This window comes from Balaenoptera ricei, chromosome 2 (genome assembly GCF_028023285.1).
Source record: "Balaenoptera ricei isolate mBalRic1 chromosome 2, mBalRic1.hap2, whole genome shotgun sequence".
Classification (NCBI taxonomy): domain Eukaryota; kingdom Metazoa; phylum Chordata; class Mammalia; order Artiodactyla; family Balaenopteridae; genus Balaenoptera; species Balaenoptera ricei.
The window spans coordinates 59,852,848-59,870,404 of NC_082640.1; the positions used below are offsets into that span (position 1 = coordinate 59,852,848).

General features: G+C 35.9%; 1 protein-coding gene across 4 annotated transcripts in view; it reads right to left on the bottom strand.

The window, feature by feature from the left end:
* The window catches only part of NRG4 (neuregulin 4), a 128,167-nt gene that overhangs the window by 2,971 nt on the left and 107,639 nt on the right, over nt 1-17,557 (bottom strand). For all 4 annotated transcript variants that reach the window (XM_059912689.1, XM_059912687.1, XM_059912686.1 and 1 more), the window contains 2 exons: nt 16,631-16,710; nt 7,261-7,343 (listed from right to left, as the gene is read on the bottom strand). In XM_059912689.1, coding sequence (XP_059768672.1) covers nt 7,327-7,343; nt 16,631-16,710 — 97 coding nt within the window. In that variant the 3' untranslated portion in view covers nt 7,261-7,326. The remainder of the gene's footprint in view (nt 1-7,260; nt 7,344-16,630; nt 16,711-17,557) is intronic.

The following is a 17,557-nucleotide window of genomic DNA, read 5'->3' on the forward strand; positions in this document are numbered from 1 at the left end:
TGTGTCTAAGAAAACAAAGTAAACAATCTAAGGGATTTGTAAGATACCATCAAATGGAGCAAGAAACATTACAGGAGTCCCAGAAGGAAAAGAGAAAGCTACATAAAGTTTATTTGAAGAAATAATGACAAAACTTGCCAAATTTGATGCAAGACGTGGATGTACGTATCAGGAGGCTCAACAAACTCCAAATAGGGTAAAGTCAAAAGAGACACCAAGATACATTATAGATGGTCCTTGACCTAGGACAATTTGACTTAGGAATTTTTCAACTTTACGATGGTGTAAAGATGATATGTGTTCAGTAGAAACCATACTTCAAGTTTTGAATTTTGATCTTTTCCCAGGCTAGCAATATGCAGTAAGATATGCACTTATGATGCCTAGCAGTGGCAGAGAGCTGCAGCTCCCAGTCAGCCACATGATCGTGAGTAAACATCTAATACACGTACAACTATTCTGTTTTCAGTACAGTATTCAGTAAATTACATCACTTCAAAATAGGCTTTGTATTAGATGATTTTGCCCAGCTACAGGCTAACGTAATTGTTCACAGCACATTTAAGATAGGATAGGCTTAGCTATGATGTTCAGTAAGTTAGGTATATAAAATGCATTTTCGACTTATATTTTCAACTTACCATGGGTTTATCAAGATACAACCCCATTGTAAGTGGAGGAAAATCTGTATAATTAAGCTATACAAAGAGAAAGAATCTTGAAAGCAGCAAGAATGAAGAAACATCACATAAAAGGGATCTTCAATAAGATTATCAGATTTCTCAAAAAAACTGTCAACCTAAAATCTTCTATCTGGCAAAACTGTCCTTCAAAAATGAGGGAGAAATTAAAACATTACCGGACACTGATACAACTGGACCTGCCCTGCAAGAAATGCTAAAGGAAATTCTTCAAGTTGAAATGAAAGGACAAAGGATAGGAACAGGAAACCATATGAAGTAAAGCTCTCCAGTAAAGGTATACATGAACAATTATAGAAGGTAGTATTATAACTTTGATTTGTAACTCTTTGTTTTCCACACAGTTTAGGAACTAACATATAAAAATACAGTTATTGGTTTATGTTTTTAGTTGGTTTATGTTTTTAGACACAGTGCTTAAAGATGCAATCTTGTGACTGACAGTAATAGTTGAAAGGGAGTGAGGGTGAAGTTATATAAGAGCAAAGTTTTTATGCACTATTGAAGTTAAGCTGCTGTAAATTCAAATTAATGTCATTACTTCATGATGTTAAATAGAATCCCCATGGTAACCACAAAGAAATAGCTATAGAATACACACAAAAGGAAAAAAAGAGAATTTTAATGTTTCACTATAAAACAAAACACAAAAGAAGACACTAACACAGAAAATAAGGAGCAAAAATATTCCATGCAAATAGTAACCAAAAGAGAAGAGTATACTATTATCAGACAAATAGACTTACAACCTTTTTGGATTTAAAGAGACAGAAAAGTACATTATATGTTAAAAGGTTTTATACAACAACGATGTAACAGTTATATACATTTACACATCTAATAACATCCTCAAAATACATTAAGCCAAACACAACATACCAAAAAACAGCACTGTTTTCACTGCACCCCATAAGACAGAAAATTCTAGCTGTAAATGCTTACGTTAAAAAAAAAAATCTGAAATCAACATTCTAACTTTATAACTTAAGGAACTAGAAAAAGAATAGACTAAACCCAAGGCTAGTAGAAGGAAGATTAGAACCAAGATAAGCAAAATACTGAAAAGGAAATCAATAGAAAATTTTGAACTAAAAGCTAGTTCTTTGAAAAGGTTAACAAAGTGGACAAACCTTTAGCTAGATCAATAACAAAAGAGAAGACTCAACTTCTAAAAACAGAAATAAGAGTAGGGTTATTACTAACGAGTCTACAGAAATAAAAAGGATCATAAGAGTACTATGAGCAGCTTTAAACAAGTTGAATAACCTAGATGAAATGGATATATTTCTAAAAACAAAAACACAACCATACTAAGACTGATTCATGAAGAAATTAAAAATCTACATAGACCTATAGCTAGAAAGGAGATTGAATCAGCAGTCAAAAACCTCCCAACAAAGGAAAATCCTGCAACCTCTGGCTTTACTCAATTCAACCAAACATTTAAAGAAGAAATAACTCCAGTCCTCAAACCTTTCAAAAAAATTCAATAGGCGGGAACACTTCCTAATCCATTGTATAAGGCCAGTATTGCCCTGATACCAAAGCCAGCCAATGACAACACAAGAAAAGAAAGTTAAAGACCAATACCCCGATGAATATTGATGCAAACATCTTAAAGTATTAGCAAACTGAATTCAGGAGCACATTAAAAGTTTTATACATTTTGAACAAGTGGATTTATTGCTGCAATGCAAGGATGGTTCAACAGATGAAAATCCAATCAAATACAATACACTGCATTAGCAGAATGAGGGTCCCACATGGATCCCATCAGTTGATGCTGAAAAAGAATGTGACAAAATTCTTTTTGATTAAAAAAAAAACCACCACCTCCCCCTAGGAATTGAAGGAAGCTACCTCAATATAATAAAGACCACATATGAAAACCTTATAGCTAACATCGTACTCAATGGAGACGGACTGAAAGCATTTCCTAACGATCAGGAACAAGACAAGGATGCAACTTTTACTACTGCTATTCAACATAGTGTTGGAAGATCGAGGCATAGTAATTAGTCAAGAAAAAGATTGAAATTAGAAAGGAAGAAGTAAAATTATCTCTGCAGAATACATGATCCTATATGTAGAAAACACTAATGATCCCAGAACCACAAGTTCTGTTAGAACTTGAAACAAATCAGCAAAGTTGAAGCATACAGAAGCAACACACAAAATCAGTTTCCTTTCTGTACACTAACATGAACAACCCAAAACAGAAATTAGGATAACTCCCTTTACAATAGCATCAAAAACAATAATATACATAGGAATTAACTTAATGAAGGTGAAAGACTTGTACACTGAAAACCACAAAACATTGCTGAATGATGTTAAAGATGACACATAAATGGAAAGACATCCCATGTTCATAGATTGGAAGACTTAATACTGGTATGATGTCAGGTGATCTACAGATTCAATGTAATCCACTTCACAATCTCAATGACATTTTTTACAGAAATAGAAAAATAAGCAGAATATCTAGGATCCCCAAATAGCCAAAACAATCTTGAAAAAGATTAAAGATGGAAGGCTCACACTTCCTGATTTCAAATTTTACTGCAAAGCTACAATAATCAAAGAATAAAGAATCCAGAAATCCTCACATATATGGTCAAATGATTTGGGGGAAGTGCACCAAGACCATTTAATGGGAAAGGACAGTGTTTCCAACAAATGGTGTTGGGAAAATAGGATATCCACATGCAAAAGAATGAAGTTGGATTTTTATCTAACACCATATAGAAAAATTAATTCAAATGGATCAAAGACCTAAACCTAAGACTTAACTCCACTCTTAGAAGAAAACAGGGGAAAAGTTTCAGGACTTTGGATTTGGCAGTGATTTCTTGGATATGACACCAAAGTCATAGGCATCAGAAGAAAAAACAGACAAACTGGGCTTCATCAAAAATTAAACATTTATGTATCAAAGGACACTATCAATGGAGTGAAAAAAGCAATCCACAGAATGGGAGAAAATATTTGCAAATCACATATCTGATGAGGGATTAATGTCCATTAATATATAAAAAACTACTAAAATGCAACAACAGCAATGAGACAACCCAAATCAAAACTGGGCAAAGGACTTGAATAGACAGGTATCCAAAGAAGATACAGAATGGCCAATAAGCACATGAAAAAAATGCTCAACATCACTAACCATTTGGGAAATGCAAATCAAAACCATGATGAAATACCACTTCATACCCATTAGGGTGGCTATTATTGGGGGGAAAAAAAGTGTTGACAAGTATGTGGAGAAACTGGAACTTTTGTGTATTGCTGCTAGGAATATAAAGTGGTATAGCTGCTGTAGAAAACAGTATGGCAGTTCCTCAAAAAATTAAATACAGAATTAGCATTTGATTCAGCAATTCCACTTCTGGGTATTTATACAAAAGAACAGAAAACAGGGGCTTGAAGATATACTTGCACATGTATGTTCATGGAAGCATTATCTCAGTAGCCAAAAGGTGAAATGACTCATGTTCATTGATTGATGAATGAATAAGCAAAATGTGGTAGATACATACAGTGGAATTATTCAGTCATACAAAGGAATGAAATTTGGATACATACTATAGTGCTGATGAACCCTGCAGACATGGTAAGTGAAATAAGCCACACACAAAAGGACAAATACATGATTCTACTTACATGAAGTACTGAGAATATTTAAATACTTAAAGTAGAATGTTGGCTACCAGGGTGTTGAGTGAAGGAATGGGGAGTCACTGCTTAATGGGTACAGTGTTCAGTATGGGATGATGAGAAAGTTCTGGAGATGGATGGTGGTGATGGTTGCACCAGTGTGAATATAATTAATGCCACTGAATTGTATACGTAAAAATGGAACATCTTATCTATGTTTTTCTACCATAAAAACTTCTTTAAACCACCAAAAAAAGTCATATAACCTAGCTATTAAAAAAAAAAAAGGTTATCAAGCCACAAGACAGAGAGGAAGGTTAATTTGTATATGGCTAAGTGAAAGGAGACAGTCTGAAAAGGCTACATACTGTATGACTCCAACTATATGACATTCTGGAAAACTATAGAGATAGTAAAGGGATTAGTGGTTATCACTGTGAGATTGGGAAGGGTGAGTAGATGGAGCACAGGAGATTTTTAGGGTGGTGAAATTATTCAACATGATACTGTAGTGGTGGACACATAAAATGATGCATTTGTCAAAATCCATAAAACTATAACAAAAAGAGGAGCCTTAATGTAAACTATAGACTTTTGTTAACGTTTCATTTGTTTCATTTAATTTATAATTGTTTCATTTATATTAGCAAATGTAGCACACTAGTACATTTTACACAGATGTTTAATAGTAGGGAAAACTGTATGGGAGAGGGAAGTATATGGGAACTCTGCACTGTCTTCTCAATCATTCTATAAATCTGTAACTTTTAAAAAAATAGTCTGTTAAAAAATTCGATGAGGGTTTTTCGTTTTGTATACTCTAGTGTCTCAAGCTCATATGTATTAGTTGTAAGTGAATGATGGGTAAATGAATGAGCGAATGAATGAATCAGTGGCACTAGTGACAGATTCAATTCACAGTGCTCACACTGGGCTAGACTGTTGGGAAAAGTCAGTGTGTACCAACTGAGGGATTAATAACCAGAATATCTGAAGAACTAAAATGCAACAACAGCAACAAGAGACAACCTAGTTCAAAATAAGCAAAGGACTTGAATAGGCAGGTATCCAAAGAAGATATACAGATGACCAATAAGCACATGAAAAGATGCTAAACATCACTAATTAGGGAAATGCAAATCAAAACCACAATGAGATACCACTTCACACCTATTAGGATGGCTATTCAAACAAACAAACAAACAAAAACAAGTGTTGGCAAGGATGTGGAGAAACTGGCTTGAAGGGGAAGTTGTTCACAGGTGGGCTGTTACGTTTGGCCAGAGCTTGCTCCTCTGCCTCAACCATTTACTAGCCTAGACCTTTGGTGTTCAGAACTCCCACTGCCCCAAGCTACTCCACAACTCTTCATACGTCCTGAAAGTTGCCATTGGTTTTTTTCTATTATATTTCAGGGTAACTACACAGTTGGAAAAACTGAAGAAACTGTTCTGGCCTAATGAATTCTTTATTTTGCTCCTAATAAGGTGAAAACCTCACATTCTGCAAAATCATGCCCTAAAATTAAAAGCCTTTTGGGGAAAATAAGTTTGGAATTTTGTAACCTGAGCAGTAACAAAAACTAGAATCCTAAATTTCCACTAGTATCTGCACTGCAAATTAGTCCATCTTCAGTATACTTAAACTTTTGGGCTTGTGTTTCTTTCAGATATAGATCCTTGAAATCAATTGCTTCTCATAGAGAAACGATTTTCATCAATATATTAAAAATATGATCTAAAGGTAGCTGCCAATGATAGGGATAGAGCAGGATAGTTACACAGGTAGTTTTAGAAGTCCCACTAGGGGATTATAGACACAAAGGGAACTTCGGGAGACCATTGTAAGCTAATGAACACTCAAGAAAGCAATCAGAACACTATGAAACAAAACAGGTCTTAACAATGAAACCATGCAATAAAAGCATGAGATATGCCCCAGGCCATTAAGTGAAAAAACAAGGCCTACAGCCTGCTGGTCAAGGTCAGCAAGATAATGATCTTTAGGACATGCACCTGAGCATGTACCAAGGACAGGAATACAGGGGAAAGGTGGCATTCCAAAGTAGAAGACCCTCATACTGAAATCTGAGATGATTTAACATATTTTAGTCTATGTTACCACCCTTCTGCTGATTTGAATAGCACCATGACAGTCCCCGTTTGACCAAATAGGGTCAAAAACTCCTCTGCCCCACCCAAAGGAGGAGCTAGTGATGTTAAGTGTGATGTCTACTCAAAGAATGTGGAAGAAGGTGGTCTTCTCCCACTTCCCACTTTTCCTTTGATTATAAAAACGTAGCCCACTTAGTTCTTGGGGCAGAGCTCTCTTGCCTGCCCACTTGTATCCTTCACAAGCATCCTATACTAATAAATCCACTTCTTACCTCCCACTTTGTCCCTCACCGAATTCCTTCTGCACAGACATAAAGAACCTGTGAGTCATTAAGTCCTGAGACAAGTTGTGTGGTTTCACCTTCATCAATCAATGCTTTTTTTCTAATCACCGGGTGAAATGTCTTCATGCCTTACCTGTACTTGCAGCTTTCCCAGACAGCTTAACACAGTGAAAGCCACTAAAGCCACTCCTTGCCCTTAATTAGGATTTTCATCTTTTCTCTTAGGGTCTTCATACATTGCTAAAAGTTTCTCCTTAGCTGTGAGAAAGTTTGCCTCTGGATGCCCCAACACATTAGCTTACTGGGAAAAATCATGTTTGACCAATGCAACTTTCACATAGGATTAATATTACTCCCCTATTTACCGACTGCAAATGAACTAATAATATACGTGACAGAAACACACATACCTTGCAATAGGACAGACTGTGTTTCAGGGTATGATAACTTTCAGTCTTATTTAGAGAACAAAGAAGGATTAACTTGTTTAATTTCTTTTACCTTTTGGTGTTTCATTTTCTGCCTTTGTAACAAAAAGCAGTGATTTGGGTTCACTGTGATATTTCTTCAATGTTCTCCATGACCTATAGAAAATAAGAATTAAGATGTTTTCTCCATCTCAATTTTTCTTTATATGCACACCTGCCAACACATTTTTATTTTATTCACACATATTCATCCACCCCTTCTGTTTGTGATATGAAGAGTTGAGGTGAACTAGCCTAGAACATACAAATAAGCCGCACAATGCTCCTCAGAACACAGAAGAGTTGTGTCAGCACCTCCATTCAGATCTCACAGAAGAAAGTGTCCCTGCCTTTCCTCACTGCCTGTTTTCTGTTACCTGAAGTTCTAACAAACCTGGTGAATTTTTTTTAAAGATACTACAAATGATAAAGAGAGTAAGGGGAAAAGATTGCTAGAGTGAGTCATTCTAACAGCAATAAAAATTAATAACTGATGGCAAGAAAACAAGAAAGTAGCAAAAACAAAACAAAACAACAAAAATCAGGACTAAAAACCAAAACAAAACAAAACAAAAAACGCTGTGGCTAGCTAGGACTATTTAATGTAGGGACAATTCCCTACATAGCCGATGAGCCCTAAGTCTAACCCATATCTGTGAAAGCATAAGTGCAGTACAAAAAACTTGGGGGCTTCCCTGGTGGCGCAGTGGTTGAGAATCTGCCTGCCAATGCAGAGGATACGGGTTCGAGCCCTGGTCTGGGAAGATCCCATATGCTGCGGAGCAACTAGGCCCGTGAGCCACAACTACCGAGCCTGCGCGTCTGGAGCTTGTGCTCTGCAACAAGGGAGGCCGCGACAGTGAGAGGCCCGCGCACCGCGATGAAGAGTGGCCCCCGCTCGCCACAGCTAGAGAAAGCCCTCGCACAGAAATGAAGACCCAACACAGCCAAAAATAAATAAATAAGTAAAAAAACAAACAAAATTAAAAAAAAAAATTGGGGTTTAAATCCTTGTCCTACCACCTTCTGATGTGTGATCTTGATCTTAACCTCTCTAAGCCTCAGTTTTCTCTTTTGTAGAGTGAGAATAATACCACCTGCCTCACAATGGGTGTTAAGACTTAAAATTTTGAGTTCTCCTCCGATATGAAATATCAGTCACAGTGCCTGGCACCTACAGACACCTGATGTTCATGATTACATATTACACTGCTTGCTTTTCATTTGAAGAGCTGCACTTTCAGAACTATTGCATTATTGCAATAGGGATACATAATCACAATCTAAATGTATGCTAGGACTTTAGGCTGTAGGTTTACTTAATGAACGAATTGAAAAGATTGCCTAGGGAGGTTTATATTCCAGAGGCACACAGGGTGACACGAACAAACCTATCAGAAGGGAGTGATAAAATGAATAAAGCTTTATGGTGTGGTGGCAAGAGGAGTTCCCTGGTGAAAGCAGGTCATTAATAAAATTTAAAATAGAATGTACCATCATGCTGCGATTTTCATAACAAATACGAGCTAATAGCATTAAGCAATTCCCAGTCCCCGTGATCAACTTTATTTTCATGACACAGATCTTGTCACATGCAGTAAAAGGCATTTCTTTTTGCTTTTCTTAAAGTAATGGCCTTGCAGTTACTGATAGACTGTTTGACCTTGAAAAAATAAGTGGTCAGTCAGCTAATTTTGTGAGCTATGCCCAATACCGTATCTAGATTTTTACCCTCTGTTGTGACATCTTTTTTGCCTCCATTAAAAGAAAGCAGCAATTTAATACTTGAGTTCCAAAACTCTTTTCTCAATGAAACCAGAGTACCTCTGTGTGGAAAGGCTCCAAGGTAGCTTCTATTTTATTATAAACAGGAAGACGTCGACTTGTTTTTTATGTGTGTATATTTTCTAAAAAATAATTGAGTTTTTACCATCCCATTGAACATTCTGAAAAAAAAAATTAAGAGGCAAACCTTTTGAAGAGAGATGTTACTGGTGAATTACAAACACGGATACTTGTGCATTCAAGCATTACTGGCAGTCAACCATTCCTACATTTTTTCCTGTCAGCCTTACTTGTGTTAATATTCCCAGTTAAAACCATGCTCAATAATAAATTTTCAGTTCTCTGAGAATTTCTTCACTGGTTACTTTACCATCAGGCATTTTACAAATGAATGTAGTTCCAGACAATATCATTACAAATTTAGCAAAAATCAACAAACTCACCAAACCATTAAAATACATGATTTCACTCAATTACAAAGTAGAGGAACACATCTCAATCTCTTGATAACTCAGAAGTTAATTTTGAGCATATTAAACTGAATCATCTGACAGTATCATTTAATAACAGCATCTCTTTCTGGCTTTTTATTGTGAAATATACATAATAAGATTTACCATTTTAACCATTTTTAACTGTACAGTTCAGTTCCACACTGTTGTACAATCATCACCGCCATGCATCTCCAAAACTTTTTCATAATCCCACACTGAAACTGTAGTCATTAAATAACTCCCCATTCTCCTACTCTTAGCCCCTGGTAACAACCATTTTACTTTCTGTCTCTATGAATTTGATTACTCTAGATACTTCAAATAAGTGAAATCATGTAATACTTATCTTTTGTGTTTGGCTTATTTCACTTAGCATACTGTCTTGAAAGTTCATCCATGTTGTAGCATGAATCAGAATTTGATTCCTTTTTAAGGCTAAATAATATTCCATTGTATTTATGTACCACTTTGCGTTTATCAATTCATTCATTTTTTAAAAAATGTTTTATTTAAGTATAGTTGATTTACAACGTTGTGTTAATTTCTGCTGTACAGCAAAGTGATTCCATTATACATATATATACAATCTTTTTAAAAATATTCTTTTCCATTATGGTTCATCACAGGATATTGAATATAGTTCCCTATGCTATACAGTAGGACCTTGTTGTTATCTATTCTATATATAACAGGTTGCATCTCCTAACCCCAAATTCCCACTCCATCCCTCCCCCACCCCCATCCCCTGGTAACCACAAGTCTGTTCTCTATGTCTCTGAGTCTGTTTCTGTTTCATAGATAAGTTTATTTGTGTTATATTTTAGATTCCTCATATAAGTGATATCACATGGTATTTGTCTTTCTACTTACTTCGCTTAGTATGATAATCTCTAGATCCATCCATGTTGCTGCAAACAGCATTATTTCATTCTTTTTTCATGGCTGAGTAGTATTCCATTGTATATATGTACAACATCTTCTTTACCTATTCATCTGTCAGTGGATATTTAGGTTGTTTCCATGTCTTGGCTGTTGTGACTAGTGCTGCTGTGAACATAGGGGTGCATGTATCTTTTCGAATTATAGTTTTGTCTGAATATATGCCCAGGAGTGGGATTGCTGGATTATATGGCAGCTCTGTTTTTAGCTTTTTGAGGAAACTCCGTTTTCCATCTTGGCTGCACCAGTTTACATTCCCACCAACAGTGTAGGAGGGTTTGCTTTTCTCCACACCCTCTCCAGCATTTGTTACTTGTAGACTTTTTAATGATGGCCAGTCTGACCAGTATGAGGTGATACCTCATTGTAGTTTTGATTTGCATTTCTCTAATAATTAGAGACGTTGAGCATCTTTTCATGTACCTGTTGGCCGTCTGTATGTCTTCTTTGGAGAAATGTCTATTTAGTTCTTCTGCTATTTTTTGATTGGGCTGTTTGGTTTTTGTTGAGTTGTATGAGCTGTTTGTATATTTTAGAGATTAAGCCCTTGTTGGTTGCATCATTTGCAAATATTTCTCCCATTCCGTGAGTTGTCTCTTTGTTCTGTTTATGGTTTCCTTTGCTGTGCAAAAGCTTATAAGTTTGATTAGGTCCCATTTGTTTACCTTTGCTTTTATTTCTATTGCTTTGGGAGACTGACCTAAGAAAACCTTGGTACAATTTATGTCAGAGAATGTTTTGCCTATGTTCTCTTCTAGGAGTTTTATGATGTCATGTCCTATGTTTAAGTCTTTAAGCCATTTAGAGTTTATTTTTGTGTATGGTATGAGGGTGTGTTCTAACTTCATTGATTTACATGCAGCTGTCCAGTCAATTCATTCCTTGATGGACATTTGGGTGGTTTCCATCTTTTGGCTATTGTGAATAATGCTTCTGTGAACAGTGGTATACAAATAACTATTTGAGCTCCTGACTTGGATTCACTTATGTATATACCCTGAAGTGGAATTGCTGGATCATATAGTGATTCTATGTTTAATTTTTTTGCAGTCACTTCCCATTCCAAACTCAACCCTAGGCAACCACTTGCATAGTATCTTCAAGGTTCATCCATGTTATAGCATTAACCTTAATATAAGTGCAAGCATGCAATCTGTGGTCTTTTGTGGCTGGTATCACTTAGCATAATGGAGATTTATCCATGTTACAGCGTGTGTCAATACTTTGTCCCTTTTTGTGGCTGAATAGTATTCCATTTTATGGACATACCATATCTAGTTGATGAATATTTAGATTATTTCCACTTTGGGTTTATTATGAATATTGCCACTATGGACATTCAAGTCTTTGTGTAGACATATGTTTTCATTTATTGTGGGTTGTTATCTAGGGATGGGATTGCTGGATATTAAGATAAATTTATGTTTAACTCTTTAAGAAACTGCTAAACTGTTTTCCACAGTAGCTATACTATTTATTTCTTCTTTTCTTTTTTCTTTTTTTAAATTGAAATATAGTTGATGTACAATATTATTTTAGTTTCAGGTGTCCTACATAATGATTTGACATCTGCATACATTATGAAATAATAAGTCTAGTTCATCTGTCCCATACAAAGTTATTATAATATTATTGATCATATTCCTTATGCCATATGTTACATCCCCATGACTTATATAACTGGAGGTTTGTACCTCTAAATCCCCTTCACCTATTTTGTCCACCATCCCTCCTTTCTGGCAACCACCCATTTGTTCTCTGCATCTATGAGTCTGTTTTTATAGATTCTTCCTTTTGTAATTTTTATATTTCTAGCTGTGGTTTCTTCTTTTCTGCTTATGTAAGTCCCTTTAACATTTCTTGTAAAGCCAGTTTAGTGGTGCTGAACTCTCAGCTTTGGCTTGTCTGAAAAACTCTTTATCTCTCCTTCCTGGGTAGAGTATTCTTGGTTGTAGGTTTTTTCCTTTCCTCACACTGAACATACTGTGCTGTTCCCTTCTGACCTGCAAAGTTTCTGCTGAGAAGTCAGCTGACAGTGTTATGAGTTCCTTTGTACATCGCTAGTTGTTTTTCCCTCACTGCTTTTAAGATTCTCTCTTAACCTTTAATTTTTTGCCATTTTTAATTACAGTGTGTCTTGGTGTGGACCTCTTTGGGTTCATCTTGTTTGGGACTCTCTGTGCTTCCTGGACCTGGATGTGTTTCCTTTCCTAGGTTAGGGAAGTTTTCAACTATTATTTCTTCAAATAAATTCTCTGCCCCTTCCTCTCTCTCTTCTCAATTTCTGAGACCTCTATAATGTGGATGTTAGTACTCTTGATGTTGTCCCAAAGGTCTCAAACTATCCTGATTTAAAAATCTTTTCTTCTTTTTTCTGTTCAGCTTGGGTGATTTCCACTACTCAATTTTATTTTTTTACATATACATGTAACAAATATACATGTTAACAAATTCCCAGTATACAATATAGTATGATTAACTACAGTCATCATGTTGTACTTTAGATTTCTTCATTTATTCATCCCTACATAACCACAACTTTGCAACCTTTTGACCAGCGTCTCCCCACTTCTCCCACTTCCTTACCCCCATAACCACCCTTCTTCTACTCTCTGTTCTGTGTAACTTTTTGTAGGTAAAACATATAAATGTGGGACTTCCCTGGCGGTCCAGTGGTTAGGACTCTGCACTTCCACCGCAGGGGGCGCAGGTTCGATCCCTGGTCGGGGAACTAAGATCCTGCAAGCCGCGCGGTGTGGCCAAAAAAAAAAATGATTAAAAAAAACATATAAATGAGGTCCTGCGGTATTTTTCTTTCTTTGTCTGGCTTATTTCACTTAGCACACTGTCCTGCAGGTCCATTCATGTTGTTGCAAATGGCAGGATCTCCTTTTTAAAGGCTGAGTAATATTTCGTTGTATATACCACCATTTCTTTATCCATTCATCCATTGATGGACACAGGTTGTTTTCATATCTTGGCTATTATAAATAATGCTGCAATAAACATGGGAGCACAGCAATCTCTTTGAGGTACTGATTTCATTTCCTTTGGGTATATACCCAGAAGAGGGATTGCTGGATTATACGGTAGTCCTATTTTTAATTTTTTGAGGAACCTCCATAACATTTTCTATAATGGCTTAACCAATTTACATTCCCACCAACAGTGTACAAAGTTTCCTTTTTTTCCAACATCCTTGCCAACACTTATCTTTTATCTTTTTGATAATAGTCATGAGGTAATATTTCATTGTGGTTTTGATTTGCATTTCCCTGATGATTAATGATAGTGAATACCTTTCATATACTTGTTAGCTATTTGTATGTCTTCTTTGGAAAAATGTCCATTCAGGTCCTTTGCTCCTCTCCTCCTTTTTGGTCACATACACAAAGGAAAAAATTAATTTCTGGAAACTCTGGGAAATTTTTTGTCTCCTTCATGGGCTTATGTATTAAGATGTAATTGGTCCTATGACACTCAGTAAGAAGAGAGAGGAATCTTACTTGAACTTAAGGTTTAAAAAAAATAAAACTTGCGATTAACTCATAAGAAATCCTACACTTAAAATCCCATTTGACTGCTTTATAAACCGTTATTTTAATATTTCATTTATTTAGAATTATAGGGGTAAAAAGGCATTCCACATACATTTCTCTGAGAACTCAAAGAATGAGCTTAGCATGCTGGAGAGGCCCATTTTAAAACTGGGTTGGTTGGTTTTTTTGCTATTGAGTTGTATGAGTTCCTTATTTATTTTGGGTTTTAACCCCTTTTCTGATATATGTTTGCAAATATTTTCTCCCATTCCTTAGGTTGCATTCTCATTTTGTTGATTATTTCTTTTGCTGTGTGAAGATTTTTAGTTTGATATAGTCCCTCTTGTTTATTTTTGCTTTTGTTGCCTGAGCTTTTGGTGTCATATCCAAAAAATCATTGCAAATGCCAAGGAGCTTTTTCCCTATATTTCCTTCTAGGAGCTTTATGGTTCAGGTCCTGCATGTAAGTATTTAATTCATTCTGAGTTGATATTTGTGTGTGATGCACTATAGTGGTCCAATTTCATTCTTTTCTATGTGGCTATCCAATTCTCCCAACACCATTTATTGAGAAGACTATCCTTTGTATATTCTTGGCACTCTTGTCAAAAATTCATTGACTGTACATGATGGGATTTATTTCTGGTTTCTCAATTCTGTTCCATTATCTATGTGTTTCTTTTAATGCCAGTACCATACTGCCTTGATTACTGTAGCTCTGTAATATAATTTGAAACCAGGAAGTATGTTGCCTCCAACTCTCCTCTTTTGCAAGATTGCTTTGGCTATTCAGAGTCTTTTGTGGTTTCATACAAATTTTAGGATTGTTTTTTCTATTTCTGTGAAAAATGCTATTGGAATTGTATGGTTTTCATTGTACAGATCTTTCACCTCCTTGGTTAAATTTATTCCTAAGTATTTTATTCATTTTGACGCTACTGAAGATAGGATTGTTTTCTTGATTTCCTTTTTGTATAGATCACTGTTTGTGTAGAGAAATGCAACTGATTTTTATATGCTGATTTTTGTATCCTGCAACTTTACTGAATTCATTTATTTGTTCTAACAGTTTATTAATGAGTGTTTAGGGTTTTCTACATATATGATCATGTCATCTGCAAACAGAGATAATTTAACTTCTTCCTTTCATATCGGGATGTTTTTTCCTTTCTCTTCTTTTCTTTGTCTGATTGCTCTTGCTCGTACTTCCAGTACTATGTTGAATAGAACTTGTGAGAGTGGGCATCCTTGCCTTATACTGAATCTTAGAGAAAAAGCTTACAGTTTTTCCCCATTGATAATGATGTTAGCTGTGGGATTTTCATAAATGGCCTTTATTGTGTTGAGGAAGTATCTTTTTATACCTATTTTGTTGAGAGTTTTTATCATGAATGGATGTCAAACTTTGTCAAATGCTTTTTCTGCATCTACTGTGATGATGTGGTTTTTAACTTTCATTCTATTAACGTGGTGTATCACATTGACTGATTTTCGTATGTTAAACTAACAGGTTTGTAATTTTTGATTGGATGTTAGATATGTGAATTTTACCTGTTGGGTATTGGATTTTTTTTTTGTATTATTGAGCTTTGATCTCAGATGCAGTTATTTGGAAACAATTTGATTCTTTCAGTTCTTGCTTTTAAGGTTTGTTAGGCAGGACTGGAGCAGTGCTCAATCTAGGGCTAATTATTCCCCACTACTGGGGAAATACTCTTCTGTGTACTCTACCTATTACCCAATGAATAATTAGGATTTTTAGTCTTATTATTGGGAACAGGTACTTTTCCTAGCCTTGTGTGAGTACTGGGTACCTCTAATCTCTTCAGGTAATTCTTACCCTAACCTCAAGTATTTTCCTACTATATATGTGCTGATTATTACTCAGCTGAATACTTGAACTGAAGATCTCTGAAATTCTCTCTCTTTGCAGCTCTCTCTTTTCCAGTACTCCATTCAGTGAACTATAGCCACATTGATCTTTCTGGATTCTCAGCTTCATCTTCTCAATTCAGGGAATCTACCAAGCTCGGCCTGGGCCATCCCCCCAAACCCCTGTGCCACAGCCTGGAAACTCCTTCAAGGCAATAATCTGAGGCAATCATTGGCTCATCTCAACTGTTTCCCGTCTCTTGGGGATCATGATCCTTTGTCTCCTGTCGTCCAATGTCTTGAAAACCACTGCTTAATGTAAAATGTCCATTTTTTAATTGTTTCAAGTAGTAGGTAAATCCAGGCCCTGTTACTCCATCTTGGTCAGAAGCAGAAGTCTCACGATACTTTTAAAACATGAACTGACCTACAAGCTTCCCAAAGATTTGCCTATACGTGTAGGTAAAAATCCTCCTCCTCCTCCTCCCTGTGTACCAGCCCACTTCAAATTACTTCTGGAGAAATCAGTCCCTTACAGTAATCTGTGTAACACATTATAGCTAACATCGTAATTTCACATATTGAGATAACATGGTTTTCTTTGGCGAAAAAAGGTGACTTGTGTCACATAGCTAGTAAGAAATTCATCTTCACATGAAAAACCCATAGAAAAAATTTTGGGGTCAACCATTTTTTGGATAGATCCAAATCCCATGTAATAACCACCATCTAATCTAGGGCTTTAAAATAAGCACTTCATTTTGAATTTACTCACTGTGGTGGACACTGGTACTACTTGTCTCTACCAGGCTGATATCATACTGGATCGAATTGGCCCTCTGAAGGTGGCCCTTCCTGACAGTAAAGAGGAAAGAAACACACAAATGGAAAATGGGTAAGTGGAAAACCGGAAAGAAAGTTTTAAGTTGAATATGTGGAGGTACATTTTCTTTTCCACAACTCTCTGAAACTGCCAGAGCTTCCCTAAAACCATGCCCCATTATTTAACAAATCCACCAGGGCAGGTAGGTCATCTGTGGGGACCTCAGATGCTGATGATGCCACTTAGTCTTCCTCCTTTAAGACAGCAGAACTGTTGTATTTTAGTGTAATGTTTTTGTGCTCTTCTTCAAGTGGCTAGCTTTCATTATTAGTTGGGACCCTTATGTGACATGGAGTGGCTTTAGTCAACTATTGAAAAACTCATTTGCACCTTTTTAAGGTTGCAGTTCATCAATCTTTTTGGTCATCGAGTCAATTAATATAGGTTCTAATTGTATTCAGGTGTCATGACAGAGTTTTAAAAAACTACTTTTAATATTAAATAAGATTTTGGAATGTACACTTGCTTTCAGTTTTTTTCAATAAGTCAGTGCCTAAAATATTACCTTACATTAATGAAAATGAATTCAAAACCACTTTTACCATAGCAAAATGAAAGTGGTTTCTAAAAATACACTGATTCCTCCTCGTGAAACACAATTGGTTCTAGCCTGGAGTTCAGCATTAGTGGGTTATCATTTTGGACCTCATTCAAATACAGCATTAATTAGTTATTAAATTTCAAAAGGCCCTCAGCTTAAAGCAATTTCAACCACTGATGGACCTAAAAAATACTACAGTAAACAGTGACTTGTTTTAATTCTTGAAAGCACCACATTTCAGACAAATACATTTCACCTGGTCAGCATGCATGAGCCTA